The sequence below is a fragment of the Hydra viridissima genome, unplaced genomic scaffold (assembly GCF_058129835.1).
Source record: "Hydra viridissima isolate aposymbiotic clone 2 unplaced genomic scaffold, HvirCarnegie_v1 scaffold_15, whole genome shotgun sequence".
NCBI classification, from domain to species: Eukaryota; Metazoa; Cnidaria; class Hydrozoa; order Anthoathecata; family Hydridae; genus Hydra; species Hydra viridissima.
The window spans coordinates 2,507,985-2,529,810 of NW_028324314.1; the positions used below are offsets into that span (position 1 = coordinate 2,507,985).

Consider the following 21,826-nt stretch of genomic DNA (forward strand, 5'->3'; position numbering starts at 1 on the left):
GGGGAATAAAGAAAAAGGTTATTGGAATGTGTTTTGATATAACCTCTAGTAACACAGGAATTCATGCAGGAGCTTGTACATTAATAGAAAAGTTTTTGCAAAAAGAACAGTTATATTTGGACTGCGGTCAGCACATACATGAAGCCATAGTGTCTGATGTTTTCAAAAGCTGCTTTGGGCTAACCAGTGGTCCAGATGTTTTGATTTTTAAAAAATTTAAAGAACATTGGAAATTTATCAACCAAGAAGATAATCAATCCCTCAGTCATAATGTTTTAACAAAAAATTTTTTGAAACATTTAAAAGATGAAACAATTACATTTGCAACAAAGTGTTTACAAACAGGTGGTAAACAACCAAGGAATGACTACAGTGAGTTTTTAGAATAGACAGTATTAATTCTTGGTGAAATTCCTCCGAGAGGAACATGATTTAATACGCCTGGTGTCTTTCATCATTCTCGTTTGCTGTCAAAAGTCATCTATTGTATCAAAATATACATGCTTAGAAAACAGTTTAAATTGATATTAAAAGAAGAGAAAGCATTATTGTCATTTAACTTGTTTGGATCTCTCCTGTATTTGTCTTCATGGTTGCCATGCACATTTTCTAAGGATGCTGCAATGAATGACATATCATTGTTAAATAAACTTGAGACATAAAAATCTTTCGATGAAAAAATTAGTTAGACTGCAGCAGCTGCGGTACAAAGACATTTGTGGTGTTTAAGCGAAGAACTTATTGGACTGTCATTTTTTACAAATCATGTTTCATCGGAAACAAAACAAAAAATGATTTCCAAATTAAACACTAAATCAAATGTAAAAAACAAAAACAATATGGAAATATTGCTGATATCCATTTGAAGTCAATTGAAGATTTTGTAACATCAAAGTCGTTGGTTGTTTTTGAACAATTTGGGATTTATTTTACATCATTGCTTTCCACTGATCCATGTATCTGGAATGCTCTCAAAACATACAAAAAAACCTTATCAGAATTAAAGGATTACGAGTCACGAATGATTGTGCTGAACTTGGTGCTGCATTGATAAGCCAATAAAATGAAATATTGACTAAATGAAGAACAGAGACAATACTTACTGAATTTTGTTTAGCAACACAAAAAAAAATTCAAATCAGCTAAGAAATCATTGCTTATTCAAATGAATTCAAAATAAAAACTGTTCAAAGCTCATTGTTCAAAGATTACAGAACTGATTCCAAGTACATTCTGCATTGCATTTACTTGTTATTACATTATATTATTAACAGCTGTATTATATAATACACACTTGTCCAAAATTGGAAATAACTACTCCGAAGCTTCCCGAAAAAACCCTTTGGAGCGGAGTATCTACATATGTTCCTGATTAGAAAAATGAAAAAAATGAAATCCTTCATGACCGTCCGAGCGAGAAATTTCAGTTTAAAAAATAAGATTTTTGCCAAAAAAAATTTTAATTTTTTTTTTCAAAATTTGATGAAAAAATCAGTTCTTAAGTATTAGTGGCACATCCCTAATAAAATATTGAACCGAATTTCGGCAAAAGGCATTTTAATGACATATTCATGTTTTCATTCGTGGAATGCACAACTCAAAAATGCCAAACTCAGCAAAAAATCATGAAGACTGTCGGAAGTCAGTTTGTCTCCTCTGTATAAAAAAATGTTCTAGGGAGCTAACAAGTTTTCTTAAAGACCAAGTCAAGAGTCTGATTTCTCAGGATGTTGACTTTTGTGACACACGAGTCCCACTTGGAATGTGTGATTCTTGCAGACTGCTTCTGAGGAGAAAGAAAAATCTGTCATGCCTAGGCCTGAGACAAGAGGACAGCAGTGTGATTGCATCATTTGCAAAATTGGACACCTGAAAGCATTGCAAAAGCACCCATTTGAAATGCCACAACAGCCTTTACCATCCCAAGACCAAAGAAGATGTTCTGATTGCCTCTCCTTAATTGGAAGAGGAGTACCTCATCAATGCAATCAGTTCACATTCAGGCATAACATAAAGATGTTGGCATCAAAAGATTCCAAAGTCAGTGAACAGATTGCTTCAGCAGTCATTTCATCTAAAGAGGCTTCTCCTCATGGAACCCTAAGAATAGCACAAAGTGGTGGTGGGCGACCTTTGCCAATTACTCCAGGTAACTGTAACTTGCAAATCTTTTATCTGATAGTAATTAAAACTTTGTCATTGTCTTTGTCTTTTACAAAAGAAAAAACCTTTAACAAATAAAATTTGCAGTTCAAATCTAAACTTTACTTTCCATAAAGAAAACTTGGTTGTTTATGTGAAAAATTTGCTCCTACTCATAGCAATGTTCTTAATACAGGTGCAGCAAGCGCAAAAAGACTCTTTGGTGATGAAGTAGTTCTAAAAGCCCAAGACCTTGCAAACATTCAGACAAACACAGGGCTGTCTAATGCAAGCGTCAAAAAATTGGCCTCAACATTGAACCATGTTGCACAAGCCAGAGTTGTTGAACCTCAATTCCGGGCAAAATTCCATCAAATAGGTACACAACTATCTGAACATTTCACTCACACAAACATAACTGTGACACATGAAAAGTCTCAGACAAAGAAACAAATTGTGGTTCACTGCAAGAATCTCTCTGAACTTCTCAATGATGTCTTGCTCAAAAGACAAGTGTATAAAGAGCACATAGTCAAGCTTGGAATTGACGGTGGTGGTGGTTTCCTCAAGGTTAGCCTTGGGATTCAAGAAGATGAATTGATTTCTCAAGTTCAAGCTCCACCAGACAAGAAGACACTTACATCTTGTGCAGCAAAAGACAGTGGTGTGAAATCTCAACTTCTTGTTGCTGTAGCAGAGGATGTACCAGAAAACTATGAGAATTTGAGAACAATACTATCTCTCATCTTCTCTGAGCGAGTTGACTTTCTTCTTTCAAGTGACCTGAAGGTGGCAAACCTTGTGTGTGGGCTTCAGTCACATGCCAGCTTACACCCTTGCACATGGTGTGACATTGACCACAATAGGTTATCACAGAATGGTAACTTTCGAACCTTTGGATCCATCAGAAGATCTTATGCCTCATTTAAAGAAGCTGGTTTAGACATGAAAAAGGCTAAACAATTTCAGAATGTGGTGCATGAGCTCCTCTTGGATTTTTCTGACAATGCACTTGTTCTTGACATCATACCACCAATGGAGCTACATCTCCTTCTCGGTGTAGTGAACCATCTGTTCAAGGCACTAAAGGACTCCTGGCCTGAGGCTGAAGAATGGCCTAAAGCTCTTCATATCAAAGAACAGCCTTTTCACGGAGGGCAGTTTGCTGGGAATGAATGCCGCAAACTCCTCAAAAATGTTGACCTTCTTCAAAGACAAGCAGAGAATTGTTCAGCTTTTCATGTTTTTCCATTCATCGACACTTTGAGAAAGTTTGATGCAGTTGTGAATGCCTGCTTTGGAAATCATCTGGATTCAAACTACTCAAAGAAAATTGACCAATTTCAACTGGCTTTCCTCTCCTTGCCAAAAGTAAGTGTGACTCCAAAAGTCCACACTGTCTTCTTTCATGTCAAGGATTTCATTGATCGTCACAAAATGTCTCTTGGACCATTCAGCGAACAGACAACAGAAGCCCTTCATCACAGTTTCCGAACCCACTGGGAGAGATACAAAAGGCCTCTGGGTCATCCAGACTATCCAGAAAAGTTGCTGAGTTGCATAGTAGATTTCAACAGCAAGCGTCTTTAATGCAAAGTTATCAAGAAAACATCGTCTCTTTGTTTCAGTTTATTTATGTTTTAGTTTTTCAAAAAAGCTTGACTAACTAACATTAAAGTTGCCCCCAACTCAATTTTTTAAAGAGTACATTGTTTTCTCACATTGTTTTCTCACATTATTTCTTTGTTATGTGTTCATAGAATAAAAAGAATAAAAGCAATCTACAGTGGACAATTGTTAAATCATTTTTAAAAAAATCAAAATTAAACTTGCTAAACAATCATTTTACTTTTGATTTTGAAGTTTTTTAAACATTTTAGTGACTTACCCATGCATCAGGGATCTGTTATGTAGTGTAGATCAATGTTTAGTGAATAAAAAATGTGTTTTCTTTTGATTGCAAAAAAATATTTTTTGTCGCAATTTCTTACATTTTAAAACTAAAATTTCTCGCTCGGACGGTCATGAAGGATTTCATTTTTTTCATTTTTCTAATCAGGAACATATGTAGATACTTCGCTCCAAAGGGTTTTTTCGGGAAGCTTCGGAGTAATTATTTCCCATTTTGGACAAGTGTGCCATTTAAGCTAAGATATGCTAACCATGTAAAATCTTTAAATACGGTCAGGTATAAGAATGATACCGAACTTTCAAAGGAAATTTGGAAATACAAAGAAAAAGCCATCACACCTATAATAAAGTGGAGAATTGTAAAGCGATGCAAACAGGGCCGCCGAGAGCCTTCAAGCCGCCCGGGACAAAACATTTTTTGGCGCCCTTATAGATTTCGCTTCATATATATACTAAGCATAGAAGCAAAAAAGTATATTATGCCTTTATAGCTACTTTAATTTTATTTCATTTTTTGCTAACTAACCACAGCATAAACAATTGCTAATTTAAATAAAATTTTCGAGCTTTTTTCGAGGTAAAATTATTAATTACTTCATCATATGACAATGATTTCGAGAGATCATTTTCAATAGACAACATCATAAGATTAGAAATTCACTCTTGTCCCATGGTGGCTCTGATATGGTTTTTTATAATCTTAAGTTTACTAAAAGATCTTTCACCCTCTGCAACGGATATTGGCATAGTGTGAAAAATGATTAACTTTGAAAATATTCATAAATTTCTTCGAAAATAATATATATATATATATATATATATATATATATATATATATATATATATATATATATATATATATATATATATATATATATATAGACCTATATATTTCTACTAACTCACCTTAAAATCAGTATTTTGATTAGTAGCTTTGTAAAACCAACGTAAATCTTGGAGCGTTTTATTTTTTTCACATTCTTTTACCCTTTTGGAAGCCAATGCCCTATTTTGGACACCAGAAAGTTTTTTACAATTCATTATTAACAGTCAATAAAATAATAGCATAGTCAACTACGCAAACTCATCAAAAAATTATAAACTCAATCTAAAAAAAGCTAATGTCATAAATCAATATTTCAATAGTTAAGTATAAATCTTAAACATGAATTACCATAAATAAGTTGATCGTAAAGAGTTGAAAAATATTTACTATTACTTTCTAAATTCTGAATAGAATTATTTCTAAATTGTATTCACAGTTTGTTATTGCTAATTATCAACGTTTACGTTTTTTTTACTTTAGTCTGATGAATGCAAAAATCTCAAGGGACATTTTTAATTTAACAGCGTATAGAGTACGAAATCAATGATGAGTTCGTATTTTAAAATTTTTTCGAGGAATTAAAAATAATGATATAACGCGAGTAATATTTACACTTCAGTTATGGCATTTTAAAATTAAAAAAACTATTTTTATTTTACTTCGGCATCTGGCGCCCCATCGACATCTGCCGCCCGGGACAAACTGTCCCTTTGGCCCCCCTCCCCCCTCTCGGCGGCTCTGGATGCAAACCTTCCAACCCTGAAACCACGACCTGTAACCTTTGCCTTCACAAGAAGTTTGAAATTTTATCGCAAAAAGAAAACAACCTACTCAACAAAAGAAGCGAAATATTATCTAAATGTCGGCATGCTAACAAGTTCCTTCTATCCTCTTTTGATACTGAAGACTAAATATTGCGTCTTTTTGCTAATTACATCAGAATTCGTTCTACCTTAAATTTGATTCGTTTTTTAAAAGGTTTTTTACGTTTTTTTTTTGTAATTAATAGCTGATGATTGCCGTAAGGCACGAAACTTTAAATACTATTAAAATGTTATTTTTCTTCATTTAAATAACAGATATATATATATATATATATATATATATACCAGGGTGGTTCAAAAAAAAACGTTTGAAATATTAACATTAAAACCTTTTAAGTGGTGACAAACACTATAATAAAATTGTACAGAAATTGAAAAGTGTGTAGACAAATATCAGAAGTTAAAAAAGAACAAGTATCGCAAAAGTAAAACTCAGAAACAAAAGCAATGTGATTTTTTGAAGGAATTAGACAGTTTGTTTGATATTGCTAATCCGAATGCCATTTTGAGAAATATTTAGAGGTTGCTCAAGACTTTTGAGGTTTGCAGCCTTTTTAGTACTTATAATTGATTTTTAACTTCAATTTAAAGTACATCATTAACTTGGAACATTTTATTTCTGAAGTTTTGTAAAAATTTTTAACTAAAAGTTAACATATTCACACTTGTCCAAAATGGGAAATAATTACTCCGAAGCTTCCCGAAAAAACCCTTTGGAGCGAAGTATCTACATATGTTCCTGATTAGAAAAATGAAAAAAATGAAATCCTTCATGACCGTCCGAGCGAGAAATTTCAGTTTTAAAATGTAAGAAATTGCGACAAAAAATATTTTTTTGCAATCAAAAGAAAACACATTTTTTATTCACTAAACATTGATCTACACTACATAACAGATCCCTGATGCATGGGTAAGTCACTAAAATGTTTAAAAAACTTCAAAATCAAAAGTAAAATGATTGTTTAGCAAGTTTAATTTTGATTTTTTTAAAAATGATTTAACAATTGTCCACTGTAGATTGCTTTTATTCTTTTTATTCTATGAACACATAACAAAGAAATAATGTGAGAAAACAATGTGAGAAAACAATGTACTCTTTAAAAAATTGAGTTGGGGGCAACTTTAATGTTAGTTAGTCAAGCTTTTTTGAAAAACTAAAACATAAATAAACTGAAACAAAGAGACGATGTTTTCTTGATAACTTTGCATTAAAGACGCTTGCTGTTGAAATCTACTATGCAACTCAGCAACTTTTCTGGATAGTCTGGATGACCCAGAGGCCTTTTGTATCTCTCCCAGTGGGTTCGGAAACTGTGATGAAGGGCTTCTGTTGTCTGTTCGCTGAATGGTCCAAGAGACATTTTGTGACGATCAATGAAATCCTTGACATGAAAGAAGACAGTGTGGACTTTTGGAGTCACACTTACTTTTGGCAAGGAGAGGAAAGCCAGTTGAAATTGGTCAATTTTCTTTGAGTAGTTTGAATCCAGATGATTTCCAAAGCAGGCATTCACAACTGCATCAAACTTTCTCAAAGTGTCGATGAATGGAAAAACATGAAAAGCTGAACAATTCTCTGCTTGTCTTTGAAGAAGGTCAACATTTTTGAGGAGTTTGCGGCATTCATTCCCAGCAAACTGCCCTCCGTGAAAAGGCTGTTCTTTGATATGAAGAGCTTTAGGCCATTCTTCAGCCTCAGGCCAGGAGTCCTTTAGTGCCTTGAACAGATGGTTCACTACACCGAGAAGGAGATGTAGCTCCATTGGTGGTATGATGTCAAGAACAAGTGCATTGTCAGAAAAATCCAAGAGGAGCTCATGCACCACATTCTGAAATTGTTTAGCCTTTTTCATGTCTAAACCAGCTTCTTTAAATGAGGCATAAGATCTTCTGATGGATCCAAAGGTTCGAAAGTTACCATTCTGTGATAACCTATTGTGGTCAATGTCACACCATGTGCAAGGGTGTAAGCTGGCATGTGACTGAAGCCCACACACAAGGTTTGCCACCTTCAGGTCACTTGAAAGAAGAAAGTCAACTCGCTCAGAGAAGATGAGAGATAGTATTGTTCTCAAATTCTCATAGTTTTCTGGTACATCCTCTGCTACAGCAACAAGAAGTTGAGATTTCACACCACTGTCTTTTGCTGCACAAGATGTAAGTGTCTTCTTGTCTGGTGGAGCTTGAACTTGAGAAATCAATTCATCTTCTTGAATCCCAAGGCTAACCTTGAGGAAACCACCACCACCGTCAATTCCAAGCTTGACTATGTGCTCTTTATACACTTGTCTTTTGAGCAAGACATCATTGAGAAGTTCAGAGAGATTCTTGCAGTGAACCACAATTTGTTTCTTTGTCTGAGACTTTTCATGTGTCACAGTTATGTTTGTGTGAGTGAAATGTTCAGATAGTTGTGTACCTATTTGATGGAATTTTGCCCGGAATTGAGGTTCAACAACTCTGGCTTGTGCAACATGGTTCAATGTTGAGGCCAATTTTTTGACGCTTGCATTAGACAGCCCTGTGTTTGTCTGAATGTTTGCAAGGTCTTGGGCTTTTAGAACTACTTCATCACCAAAGAGTCTTTTTGCGCTTGCTGCACCTGTATTAAGAACATTGCTATGAGTAGGAGCAAATTTTTCACATAAACAACCAAGTTTTCTTTATGGAAAGTAAAGTTTAGATTTGAACTGCAAATTTTATTTGTTAAAGGTTTTTTCTTTTGTAAAAGACAAAGACAATGACAAAGTTTTAATTACTATCAGATAAAAGATTTGCAAGTTACAGTTACCTGGAGTAATTGGCAAAGGTCGCCCACCACCACTTTGTGCTATTCTTAGGGTTCCATGAGGAGAAGCCTCTTTAGATGAAATGACTGCTGAAGCAATCTGTTCACTGACTTTGGAATCTTTTGATGCCAACATCTTTATGTTATGCCTGAATGTGAACTGATTGCATTGATGAGGTACTCCTCTTCCAATTAAGGAGAGGCAATCAGAACATCTTCTTTGGTCTTGGGATGGTAAAGGCTGTTGTGGCATTTCAAATGGGTGCTTTTGCAATGCTTTCAGGTGTCCAATTTTGCAAATGATGCAATCACACTGCTGTCCTCTTGTCTCAGGCCTAGGCATGACAGATTTTTCTTTCTCCTCAGAAGCAGTCTGCAAGAATCACACATTCCAAGTGGGACTCGTGTGTCACAAAAGTCAACATCCTGAGAAATCAGACTCTTGACTTGGTCTTTAAGAAAACTTGTTAGCTCCCTAGAACATTTTTTTATACAGAGGAGACAAACTGACTTCCGACAGTCTTCATGATTTTTTGCTGAGTTTGGCATTTTTGAGTTGTGCATTCCACGAATGAAAACATGAATATGTCATTAAAATGCCTTTTGCCGAAATTCGGTTCAATATTTTATTAGGGATGTGCCACTAATACTTAAGAACTGATTTTTTCATCAAATTTTGAAAAAAAAAATTAAAATTTTTTTTGGCAAAAATCTTATTTTTTAAACTGAAATTTCTCGCTCGGACGGTCATGAAGGATTTCATTTTTTTCATTTTTCTAATCAGGAACATATGTAGATACTCCGCTCCAAAGGGTTTTTTCGGGAAGCTTCGGAGTAGTTATTTCCAATTTTGGACAAGTGTGATGGTGTCTCGCTAATGCCAAAATAAACTTTTTCTTTGAGTTCAAGATTTTCGGAACTCACGATGTCTTTATAAACGATATTGGTTAACAAACATTGATTGTGTAAAGGACAAGCAGTTTTGTTGGTACAGTTGCAGGTGTTTTTTGGTATGCATCTTTGGTCTTGTAAATTTTTGTGATTATGCGAATTAATGATGGATTTTACGTTTGGCATACAGATATAACTTACCTTGATCGAATTTCTATTGAAAATTTTGTGCAATTTATGATTTACCGCGAAGTGAAGGTCAACCAATGCAAGTAAACGGTTTCCTATTTTTGTTTCCACGTTTTGAATGAATGGAGGGTTAAACCTTATAATGTTTCACTTGCGTTTTGTACTTTTAGACGTGGCACTTGATGTTGATAACTAACTTTACATTTAAAGCCTGCTTTATTTAAAGCCTCTTCGTAAGGTGGAGAAGCATTTTTAAAAATAAGTTCGTTTGATGAAGTTGAAGATAATCTTAATTGAACAGTGCGAGGTAGTCTTTTTATAACACTTGGTGGATGGTTGGAATCACAGTTGACGTAACTAAGTTCGTTATCACATTTCGAGTACGGTCGAAAAGAATTATTATTAAGATCAAGTGTCACATCTAGATAGTTTACGAGTTTTATATTGCATTTGATGGAAATAAGAAAATCATTACTTTTAAATATTTTCACGAAATGCTTTTTGATTTTTTCCATCTGCTGGCCGTTTTTGTTTTTAAATATTGCTAGCCCGTTGTCACGATATAGCCCGAAATCTTCGCTTTTATAATGTTGCGAAAGTTGAAATAATAGAAAAATTCCTACTAATTCACATACATCAGCACCATCGTAAGCCCCCATTGTAACATTGAACTGCCCCCCATTTTTCTTAATCCACGTTTCATTGTTGTTAAAAAGTAAAGATTTTCTTGCATGCTTTATTATTGCTTTTTGCTCCGAGTTTATTAAAAGGTGCTGTTCGGCAAAGTTGATTGCAGCGTTGAGAGTTTTTTCATTTATTGAAGGATAAAAATCATTCATGTCAAAAATTAGAAATTTGCAGAGATAATTGTTTTCAATTTTTTTAAACCAGTCGGTAACATTTAAGGTGCTTTGCTATTGGTTTACAAGGAGCTTACTTTTGAATTCATTGTTAATTTGAGATAAAATAATTTTGCTTATTCTTCCTACCTCGTTTTTTACTGGATTTAAGAGTCGAACAGTAGGGTTGTTGATAAAGTTTTCTTTGTGGTCTTTCAATGTAATAAAACATCCAGAAAAACCGTTTATTTTGATTTTATTATAAACATCGTGGTTACGCAAAATATTATTCCCTTCTTTATTTATTTTGTCTTGTAGTTTTGTGTCACCTTTTTTGTAGGTGGTGGTGATAGCATTATTTAAAAGGTGGTTATATTCTTCTTTAGATAACTTGTACATATTTGACGTTTTGTCAGCCTTTTTAAGCAATTTATTAGACATTTGTATGGTTTTTATGTCCTTTTTCATTTTATTTTGAAACGTGTTTTTGACTTTTCTAAATTTTATTGTTCTAATTAAATGCAATACGTCCTTTTCGAAAGGAGCCATTTCTTTTATTTGCGGTGGACATTTTATCGACTTGATTCCATAGTTCACATAATTATGATCGTCTTTAGAAGTTAGTTTGCTGTTAATGAAAAATAACGGATTCCACCTCATCTTCAAAAATGATTCAGTTTTCTCGATTAGCTTTAGTTTGTATTCTTTTTCCGATGGTATTGGTATGTTTTTGATTATTTGATTAGCTTTGTATTATTTTGATATAATATATAACCAATCAATTATTTGCTCCTACTAGTTTAGCACTCTACTCAAGTTCGTCCAGTAAAATGGAAAAAATCAGTTTAAGTTACTCCATCAAAAACATACCTACATATACTCCATCATACACATACCTACATACCATACATACATATAAATTTTTAGATTTATTTTTTGTCTGTTATTGTTGTTGTTGTTAAATATGTTTTATCTAGCTGGGATACAGCAATCTTCAAAAACGCGACAAGTTATTTTTTAGTTTTTGGGTTTTTAATATTTGGCATAATCTTCTCTGTGCTTTTTTTCACTTTTTGTGTTTTTTGAGTCAGATATATTTTTCAGGAAAATTTCATTTACAGTTACTGATTTGCTGAGCTGGACTAAAAAAACCTTTCACAGAAATTTTATTGTAAATTGCTTTTAAGTTTAAGTAACTCAAAGTTTCTCCTACCTATGAATATAATAGTCCTGACCTGAGTTTATTGCGTTGATTTATGTAATTAAATCCACATTTCTGCCAAGTAAAATATGCAGAAAAATATCAAGTTGAATATGGTTTGTTGGATTTACCTAACAAGTTTTCCTAAATCTGATAGTGGCTTTATGCATTCTGTGTGCTGTAGGCTTCTCATAAGCGCTTCGTTAAACAATTCTGAAATGAAACTAAGTTTTACGTTGAATCGAAAACACATTCATAAAGCGAGCAACATTTACATATGATTTGTGTTCCTTACCATTTTCTCGAATAGCAGTCTCAACTCGAATGTTTATTTCAAATTGTTTTCGACCAAGAACTTTAATATTATAAAAACATTTAGTTGGTGTATAAGTTTCTGTATAAATATTGCATGTTATCCACATCAAATTTACACACGGATCACAGACAAGATCGAAACTTGTCAATTAAAATAACATCATTTGAGATGCGTTTTGGACATGTAAAGAAGTTTTGAAACATCAATTTAAGAGTTTAACTTTTATGGTAATGTTTTCATACAACAAACTCCTTCCAAGAGAAAAAATCTTAGTAGCAACATCTTCTCAATCAAGTAACCTCTGTAGTTTTTTTCTCCTAGAAAGCTTTTGGTGTGAGGTTTTTTGTCATATTTAGGTAGCAAGTTCTGTTAAATTAAATCTTTCTTTTTCCCATTTTTGCGATAATAAAAAACAGCTTAATTGAATAAACTTATTAAGTTACTGAAAAAATTCCTCAAGAAAGCTCACAGTTGTGCAAATTTTTTTTTAAAAAATAGCATGTAATTCAATCCTAAAACAAACTGTACTTGACAAAATTGAATTAAAAAATTAATATCAATTACACACCATATCTAAAATAAGTTCACCAATCAGCCAAAAAGGTATATATTACATTCAAGACGGTAACTGCGGAAGATTTGTACTTTTAATTCCTACTTAAATGTTTATTTACCTATAAATTTTTATAAAACCATTTTTGGAAATAAACTTCAAATCACAAAATTCGAGATTGGTATTTACTTTCTTAATGCTTAAAGTAATAAAAACATAAAAAAAGTGTTTTTAAAAATTTCTGAGGGCTGTACCAGTTTTAATGGCAGTAATATTAACTCTTTGATACCCTTATGAGTCTTTATATACTCAGAAATAGATTTTTATTCTCCCAATTATTATGATCAATAACAATTTCATTGATTTCTTACTCTTTAAATTGTAGTTTTAAAACAATAAAAGTTACGCCATGTTCGAAATAAACCTAAGCGAATGTCGAACAGCAAAAACAAATCTGTTTTTTTTAACCATCTTGAGTACAAAATTGCAGCTGATCTAAATAAAAATATATCCTTCAAGTAAATTTTGTTTTGATTAGTGAAATTTCTATTACAAAAAATACAATGAAGACATAGAAAATACATTTTAAAATTAAGTTTGTAATATTTGCGTTTCTAAATTGAGTATATTAAGCATTGTAAAATAGTTTTTCATTCCTAGCCAATTAGAAACCACGCATATGCATTCAAATATTGACTCAAGATCTAATCATTGCTAGTAATCATACCCTGCATTTTGTACTATTAATTTAATTAAATCAATCTGTATTAATAAATTTACTCAAAACGAGTTTGTCGTTCTGATTGAAATGCTATTACATAATAAACTTAACTAAGCAAGTGTATGCTGCTTTAATTTTTAGATATATTATACTTTACGTCATTCGCATTGCCTTTTCACTTACCGATAGAATCTGCGGAGCATATAACTCCACAGTTTTCTGGTGAACTGTTTCTGTGAGTATAACTTGTCTGTATCTGTCATCAATCCCCAGTAATTTAAAGGAATATTCTGTCCCAAACAAAATTTGATCAAATGCATACCCGGTGGGAAGTGAGCTAGCGACTAGCGAGTGACTAGCTAGCATTATAACGATTTTCAAGCGATTTTTTTTTTGTTACTTTATTCTTTCGTAACATCTTTGACATCTTAAAAAATTCGATTTTTAGTGTTGGATTGATAATAATTATGAAAATAATTGAATTTTGAGCATGTTAATTTTGTAACGATATGTTGCGAGCTACATACCGCAGTTTTTAAGAAAGCGATTGTATCACGATATGACGCTAGTTACATATTGCTTTTATGTAGTTGGCTACTAGATAGCCTCAAATCGATACCTAATTGATAATTAAATATCGCAGCTTTTTAACTATCGATTTAATTTCAATTTATCGCTAGTTACATATTGCAGCTTTGTAGCTAGCTATATGATAGCTACAAAACAATAGCTACATATCGCAGTTTGCAGCTATCGATTTGATTGCGACATATCGCAGCTTTTTAGCTACCAACTTTAAGTCGAATGTTTTATACAATTGTAGTTTCGGCGCACTGTTCCAGACTTGTTGAAATAAGATGTTGGTAAGATAGATAAGCGCGGTCAGTTAACTATTGACAATTGATATTTGTTTATATGTCATTCAAAACAGCACAAAATTCTTTATGATATAAAACTAAAATCATTTTAAAATACTTTTGTTTGAAACCTAATTTCATCAAAGTTAAAAGATTCTCGCAAGTGTTTCCCCTGCTATTTAGTTTTAACTCATTTTACTCTATATCTTATAGGATATTTGAGGGGCTCAGCGGAAAAGTGGTCTAACCCACATTTTTGAAATTTTCTGGATAATCACAGCAAACTGTACATTGAGTATGTAGTTTGTTGTGGAAAAAGTGCCAAAGCCCATCCATACAGTGCTACTACCTATAATCATATTTACTTTAACAGAAAAATAAATTTTGAATTGTGGAAAAGTTGCCTATCCAAGAATCAACATGGCGAAAATGAACTGCTCAGATTTGGAAGAGTTTTTAATGAAAAGTGATTGTGATGATTCAGATGCAGATAACAACATTTCTTTAGAGGATGATGTTAGCGAAGGTATGTATATAATTAATGCAGCATCAAGATATACTTTTCATTGAGTTTATCATACAGTAATATAGTTTCTAGCCTCAATGTTGTTTAGGCAGGTTTTCCTCTTCTAGTTTTTCAAAACTGACATGCACTTTTTTATTTCAGTTTCAAGTATTGGGGATCAATATGTTGAAGAAAATGCAAGACCTATATCTATACTAACAGGAGTTAATGGTATGTACAATTTGTCTAAAACTAAATAGGCTTATAAAAGGAACTTTTTAGTCCTATTGGTATGGCCTAGGACTGATTGTTTACATTGGTGTTAGGTCTAGCATTAGACTAGCCAGGGCCATTTAGTTTGTTTTGTTAGGAATTCTTTTCTTGTTAGAAAATAATTTTTACCTAACATTTTTATTGCAGATTCAAATGTTAACCTTGTTGGAGAAGTAGAGAGGACGACAGCTTTTCCCAGGAAGTACAAGGAGAAACCCATAGTCATAGCCATAGTCGTAAGCGAGTTGCCCATCCACAACTACACAAAAGAAATATTTTGAAACAGAAAAGGTCAACAGGGAAGGGATATGTTACATCTAAGGGCAAAGTAGTTGAACCAAAGATTTTTATTAACAAAGATTGTGGTTGCAATCTAGAGTGCAGCAGTAAAATAACAGTTGCTCGCCGTAATCAAATTTTTTCTAACTTTTACACCATGAACTGGGATTTAAAAAACGCCTTTGTGATGGGTTCTGTTGATGTAAAAGAAAAACACAGGACGTATACTGCATCAAATAACTCCCGTAGAGCAAATAGTCGTTCCTATAAACTAACTGATGAATGTGGAAATGTTAAAAAGATTTGCAAAACTTACTTCAAATACACATTGCAGATTCCTGATGGGACAATAACAAATATTTTAGCAAGGAAAAAAACAGATGGTACACCTATCGAAGATCGCAGAGGTAAATCGGCCCCACAAAATAAAAGTAGTGATGAAGACACTGAATATCTTCAAAGATTTATTCGCTTATTTCCAACGTACCAATCTCACTATAGCAGAAAAGACAACCAGTACAGAAATTATTTGCCTCCAACTTTACGAATGTCAACAATGTACGAGAAATATGTTTGCAATTGCAATGAAAATGATCTCACCCCACTTTCAATTTTTGTATTTCGACGCATACTCAATACAAAATTCAATTTACATTTTCACCATCCGCAATCAGATACATGTCAAAAATGTGATCTATTTAACAATAAAATCAGGTGTCTTTCAGAGGGTGAAGAAAAGAACACTGTTAGGAGGGACCTTATTATTCATCAAGAGATGGCTGAAAAGGCAAAAGAAAAAATAAAAGAAGATACACTAGATGCACATACAAATCCAAACAAGAGGGTATTAGTTTTCGACTTACAAAAAACTCTACCGACACCAGTGCTTAGTACAGGAATAGCCTACTATAAAAGGCAAATGTGGACTTACAATCTTGGAATCCACGATGAAAACTTAAAGACAGGTTTTATATATGTATGGAGTGAGGAACAAGCATCCAGAGGTACTAAAGAGATAGGTTCGTGTATCCTCGAGCATGTTTTTCGACACATACCAGAAACTGTGACCCATTTAATATTGTATAGCGATAGTTGAGGTGGACAAAATCGTAATATAAAAATGTCTCTTATGTTACAATATATTTTGCACAAATCTCCATTTCTGAAAACCATTGAACAGAAATTTTTTGTACCAGGGCATAGTTTTTCCTCCTGCGACCGAGACTTTGCTGTGATTGAAAAAGCCAAAAAAAGGAAGGACCAAATTTTTGTTCCAGATCATTGGATGGACCTTATTAAAAATGCAAAGAAGAGGGCCCCAATATTTATTGTAAGAAAAATGGAGACCCATGAATTTCTCAGTACAAAATCATTGGAGAGTGGGATAACCAATAGAAAAAAATTAACAAATGGCGAAAAAGTTTCATGGCTAAAGACATACTGGATAAAATTGGAAAAAGGATCACTACGCTCATTTGCTGGACGTAACAAAGCCCTTCATTTATGATGTTTTGTATATATATATACACACAGTTTATGATATTATATATATAAAAAAGATCTTATTTTATGTATAAAATAAGATCTCTTTTATATAATTTATAAATATCATATCAAAACTAAGTGATTAGTTTGCCATTATCTGTTACTACACTTAAAGCTAAGTCAATAAACTACAACCAGTCTAAAAATTGGGTAAAAAGAATTGAAAAAAAAAAAATTGATGCCATATAATGGCGTGTAAGACAATTTATTGTATTGCATGGACCATCGTAATTTACAATTAAATTTAAGATATAAAGATGAAAACAGTGGCATAGTAAAATTACGGGTGTTTTTTAATTTAGATGGTTTGTCTGTTTATAAATTTTCAAAAGTGTCTTTTTGGCCGATTCTAATGTCATTTAGGAATTACAATCATATTGGTGCACTTCCTATAGTATTGCACTGTGGTGTAGAAAAACCAACTTTGAATTTTTATCTTAAACAGCTGGTTGGTGAATTGCAAATTTTAAGTGTTTCTTTTGATTTGAAAGGACAACGAATGTTGATTTTATTTGCGATACACCTGCACGTTTATTTGCTCAAAATTCTTTTAATCAAAATGCATACTACGGACGTGGGTACTGCAATATCAAAGGTGAGTATTGTTACAATTGTATTATTTTTACAGATCAGAATTGTACACCACTTTCTGATGAAAGTTACAAAATGTATCAGAAAATAATCAGCATGGCCCTTCACTTCTTTTGAATATTCCTTAATTAAGTGGACTGCAATTGTCATGTTCTCAAGAATAAATGCATCTGGTACTCCAAGGTGTGGTGAAAAAGTTATGCACATATTATTTCACTGAAGTGCCTTTTCTGCATTTATCTTGTAGACTTTCAGAACATTTACTGATTAAATTATCCACTGAAATCAATGATATAGGAAGTATTTACCATCAGAATTCTACAAAAAACATAGCTCTTTGGTAAATTTTAAAAATTGGAAAGCTTCTGAATTTCAAGAGTTTGTTTGATACCTTGGACCATTTTTCTTACATGACAAAATGCCAGATTGGTTTTATGACCATTTTATTATTTTGCACTTCAGCATGCATGTTTTGGCTTCTGATGAATATTTTGTTTATCATGTTATTGCATCTGAATGTGTTAAAATTTTTATGTTACATTTTACATGTTTTATTTCAGATCAATTATTTTATATATTTTTATTGCTGCAGTGAAGTTCTGGAATTAAAAAGCTGCAACAGTAATGTCAGAGAAACTAAAAAATTGGTCAATTGAAGATTGGAGATCTTGTGGTAAAACATTAACGGAAGATAACCATCAAATAAAGGCAATGCATAAGTAAGGTGTAAATGCGGCATGCATATAACAGATAAGTATTTTATATCCTGTTGGAATTAAAAAACAAAAAGTGTTTCAGTAGTAACATATTTTAAAAGTAAATTAATCTTACAAAATTGCATTTTTTATTTATTTTATACGTTTCAGTTGGAATTGATACAAAATCGCTTATTCGAAAAATTAAAAAACTGGTCGTAAAAAAAAATATTAATCATAAAAATGGACTCCTTAGACTTCCACCTTTGAATGTAAGTGTTTTTATACAAACTTAACAAATTATTTATATTGTAATCAATACACTAAGTATTGCAGAAAATTTGTTGAGTATTTAATTTAGGTATTTTAAATTTTACGATCTGTATTTATTTTGCTTTCTGGCGTGCTTTTTATTTATATAGATTTTTGTATATGTTTATTGTACATATAAAACTATGATTGTACGTATACTAAAAAAATTATTTGTTTTGTAGCATATTTTTACTGCAGAATTAGAAGTAGAAATTGATTTTAATACATCAAAAAAACAACTCCTATAAATCTACAAAACAGGAAGAGAAAAGATAAAGCCTTTTTGAAGAAACGTCTTTACCATCATGGCCATTGTGGGAGCCACCAAAGCTCCCCGATTCCAATTCAGTATACATTTTTAACAATTTTTTATCCAATTTGTGAAAATAAGAATTCTTATTTGGTTTCATTTGAATAGTTTATTTGTTGCTTTTTTAGTTACCATTTTTAAATGAAAAAAATCAGTATAAAATAATTAAAATATTGTGATAGAGTTTTTATATCATTTAAGAGTATTTAAAATCATTGTTAATCTTGTTTTAGAACTTTCTGTCTGTCTCTGCCTAAATGGATTAAGTAGATGACTCGCCAGTTACAATACTGTTGAAGGCATTCAATTCATAGTGACTGAAATGTACAGAAAAGTTTGTGGGTTGGAAACAGAAATGCGTACCATACGTTCACTTTTAGACACTAACCATGGTAATAGCGAAAATATAAATATAGATTGTTTACCAGCAATTTCAGTTGAAGAGTTTACCCACTAGAAAAAAAAAACTAACTCTAATGATAAAGATATCATTTGCAGAAAGATGAAGCAAATTGGTGGGAAAAATGTAAATGACTTTTTAAAAAATGCTTTAAAAACTTGCGTAACAGACAAGCTGCGTTGCAGCATCAATCAAACTGGCGCAGATAAAAAGCATAGGTTTATAGGACCAATCGAAAGTTTGATTTTTGATGCAGCTTACTGTTTATTTCCAACTGCCACTGAATCCAGTATGACCACCAGTATTAGAGAAATGCCGGTTCTGGCGCATTGACCACTTTTCCTTACTTAAGCTCTAACTTTCACGCATTTTTTGTTGACTTACCTTTTTTTTAAAAAAAGTCTGTATTGATATTTATTTTCTTTTCTTGTCGCAATTTGATAAAATAAGATATAATAAAATTTTCTTGTCGCAATCATGTAATAAAAATTTCTTTTTAAAAAAAATGTGTCTTACCACAATATTTCTTTTCTTGTCGCAATAATATAAATTTATTTTCTTTTTATTGTTGTTGTGGTGGTGGTAATCTGTAGTGTCCTATAGCCAGAGTGCTGATTCTATCATCTAAAATGACTCTTTTATAATCTTCGGCACTGAGTGGGACTTTGTTGATTTCTTCAGTGTAGATGTCGTGCTTATATGACCGGATGACATTCATGGTTGCAAACTTTTTTTCTCCATTCATTAAGCAGTCTTTGTAATGTTCATGCTTGATTTTTTTATCGACAACATTTTTCTTGACACCTTTCCATTTTTTATGCTCTTTTTCTTTATAGATTTTGTAAGAGTAGAGTTTTGGTCGAAGTCCTACAAATTCTTCAATTGGTTTTCCTCCGGTTTCGTCTTTGAACATTCCGATGACCTTTTTGTTAGCGTCAACTTTGAAACCAACTTTTTTAATGGCGGGATGGTTTTTATCGAATTCGCTCGTGTCAAATCTGCTTTTGACGTCATTGGCAATGTCTTCTTAATAATCTTCTGTTTCGATTTCGTAAATGAGAGAGTCAGTATCGGTCATGAGAAGTTTTGCGCGGTCATTGTATTTTGGTTTGATGTAGTCGTAATGGTGCTCAAACATTAAAGTTATGCTTATGTCCAGGATGCACATTCCTACATAGATGGGTTTGTTGTAAACCAACTTTTCATCATAAATTAAGTTTTCATCATAAATGGTGCGACTTTTGAAATTGGGTCTTTTTGACAATTTTAGGGCTTCTTTTTCTTTAATGACGAGTCTGACGTCTACATGATTTTCAATGTTTTCCATGGTTTTTCCAAAGACGGAATTGTTCATGAGCTTAAAAAATTTCTTTTCAAAGTCGTTGGGGGATTTTGCTCTTAAATTGGTGTTGTGGTCGATGTATTTTTTCATCCTAGGTTCTTATTCAAATTTGATACCTCTGTGTATATTTGTAATAACCATTCCTAATCGTTCATACAGTTTCAGAATTTCATGATAGACGACGTATTTCTTTTTAGGGTTTAAATTTGGAATGAGCTTTTCTTCTTTGTTGAGGATCATTTTGTCAGGGGCTAAAGGGTAATCGTTGTGCTCGTTGTGAAGATGTTCAGGTAATCTAAATCAACTTCTAGAACGCATGGCATGGATTTCCAATTTAAAAGTTTGTCTTCAGTCATCCATTCAAAGCCGCCAGTGGGAAGATTTTTGCTCATTGCCCATCCGTACAAATTGTTAGCGTCTAAGTACTGGATGAATTTAGACACTTTGGTGGGATCATACGAATTGCCCATGTATTTGTAGTTTGAAGTTCCAAGCCGGTTTGAAATCATGCTGATTCCACCGCGTATTCCTTTTTGAAACATGAGAAGCATGTCAGGATCGCTCAGAAGCTCTAATTTTACTTCAGTCATTTTATAACAAGCGTCTATTGCTATTCCTGGAGAGGTCTAATACCAAGCAGGGTCAAAATTGTCATGTTTCATGCACACGTCTCTGAAATTTTCAAAGACATCTGTGAGTATCAGCACATCAGAGACGTTGTACAGCTCGTGATAGTCTTTAAACGTTATACAGCCAAATTCGTTCCGAACGTTTTGACCGTGCGCATAGTCTTCAACTTCTATACCTTTATCGTTGAGTTTGGAGAAAAACTCTTTTATTGGAGGTAATTGCGTTTCGGAAAACTTTTCATTGGAGTCAACCCAATTGTAAGGGTAAACTCCTTTTCTTCGCAATAAATCAAACTTCTTTCCAGAGTAATATTCAGCGACGTTTTTGCATTGGTCGTTGGTTAGTTTTTTAGCTAAACTGTCTAAACTGGAAGACAAGAATCTGAAGCTGTCAATAAATTGCAACTCTCTCCAAACATCATGCGGTTTACCATCTTTACCAATAAATTCTCTTACTTTGATTTCTTTTGAGAAGCTGATGTATTTTTCTTCGTTGTTGGGGATACATTTTAATTTTCCAGCCAATTTCTTGATGAACAAGTGGCTGTCGTAACCAGACAATTTGTGTAAAATGATGGGAATGAATTTTGGAATTTGATAATCCAAGTTGCATTTTTTGTGAGCAGCTCCTCGGTACTTTCAATTGATGTGACAGTGGTCTTTCACTTTGTCATTTTTGAGATCTTCACCGCAAATGTGACATTTTGTTGCAGCTTTAAAATTCTTTTTATCTTCAGGTGTTCAAACCATATCTTTTTTAAAATCAATACCTTTGAAAATCTCTGTAAGGTCTGTTTCGACCATGTTTACAAATTTTTGCGCAACGTCGTCATCGTCGCTTTCTGCTGTGTGCGTGACAGGTTTTCCTTTATAAACGGTTTCGTCAA

General features: G+C 32.9%; 2 protein-coding genes and 2 pseudogenes across 2 annotated transcripts; 3 read left to right on the forward strand and 1 right to left on the reverse strand.

Annotated features, from left to right (window-relative positions):
- The first annotated feature begins 1,811 nt into the window (after positions 1-1,811).
- LOC149878165 (uncharacterized) lies at positions 1,812-4,265 on the forward strand. Its single transcript, XM_090073428.1, has 2 exons — positions 1,812-2,149; positions 2,339-4,265. Exons 1-2 carry the CDS (start codon positions 1,900-1,902, stop codon positions 3,730-3,732), a joined length of 1,644 nt encoding a protein of 547 aa, XP_089929554.1. The 5' UTR covers positions 1,812-1,899; the 3' UTR covers positions 3,733-4,265.
- A 2,123-nt stretch (positions 4,266-6,388) lies between these two features.
- Positions 6,389-8,832, reverse strand: LOC149878166 (uncharacterized). Its single transcript, XM_090073407.1, has 2 exons — positions 8,495-8,832; positions 6,389-8,305 (listed from the first exon to the last, which is right to left on the reverse strand). Exons 1-2 carry the CDS (start codon positions 8,742-8,744, stop codon positions 6,912-6,914), a joined length of 1,644 nt encoding a protein of 547 aa, XP_089929533.1. The 5' UTR covers positions 8,745-8,832; the 3' UTR covers positions 6,389-6,911.
- A 5,646-nt stretch (positions 8,833-14,478) lies between these two features.
- LOC145186174 (uncharacterized) lies at positions 14,479-16,532 on the forward strand (annotated as a pseudogene).
- Positions 16,533-17,159: 627 nt separating this feature from the next.
- LOC149878167 (uncharacterized) lies at positions 17,160-19,301 on the forward strand (annotated as a pseudogene).
- The last annotated feature ends 2,525 nt before the right edge of the window (positions 19,302-21,826 follow it).

Excerpts from the sequence above, each read along its gene's own strand:
- LOC149878165 (XM_090073428.1), top strand. The coding sequence starts at position 1,900 with ATGCCACAACAGCCTTTACCATCCCAAGACCAAAGAAGATGTTCTGAT. Across the intron at positions 2,150-2,338 it reads ACCTTTGCCAATTACTCCAG|GTGCAGCAAGCGCAAAAAGA; the intron begins GTAACTGTAACT and ends TTCTTAATACAG.
- LOC149878166 (XM_090073407.1), bottom strand. The coding sequence starts at position 8,744 with ATGCCACAACAGCCTTTACCATCCCAAGACCAAAGAAGATGTTCTGAT. Across the intron at positions 8,306-8,494 it reads ACCTTTGCCAATTACTCCAG|GTGCAGCAAGCGCAAAAAGA; the intron begins GTAACTGTAACT and ends TTCTTAATACAG.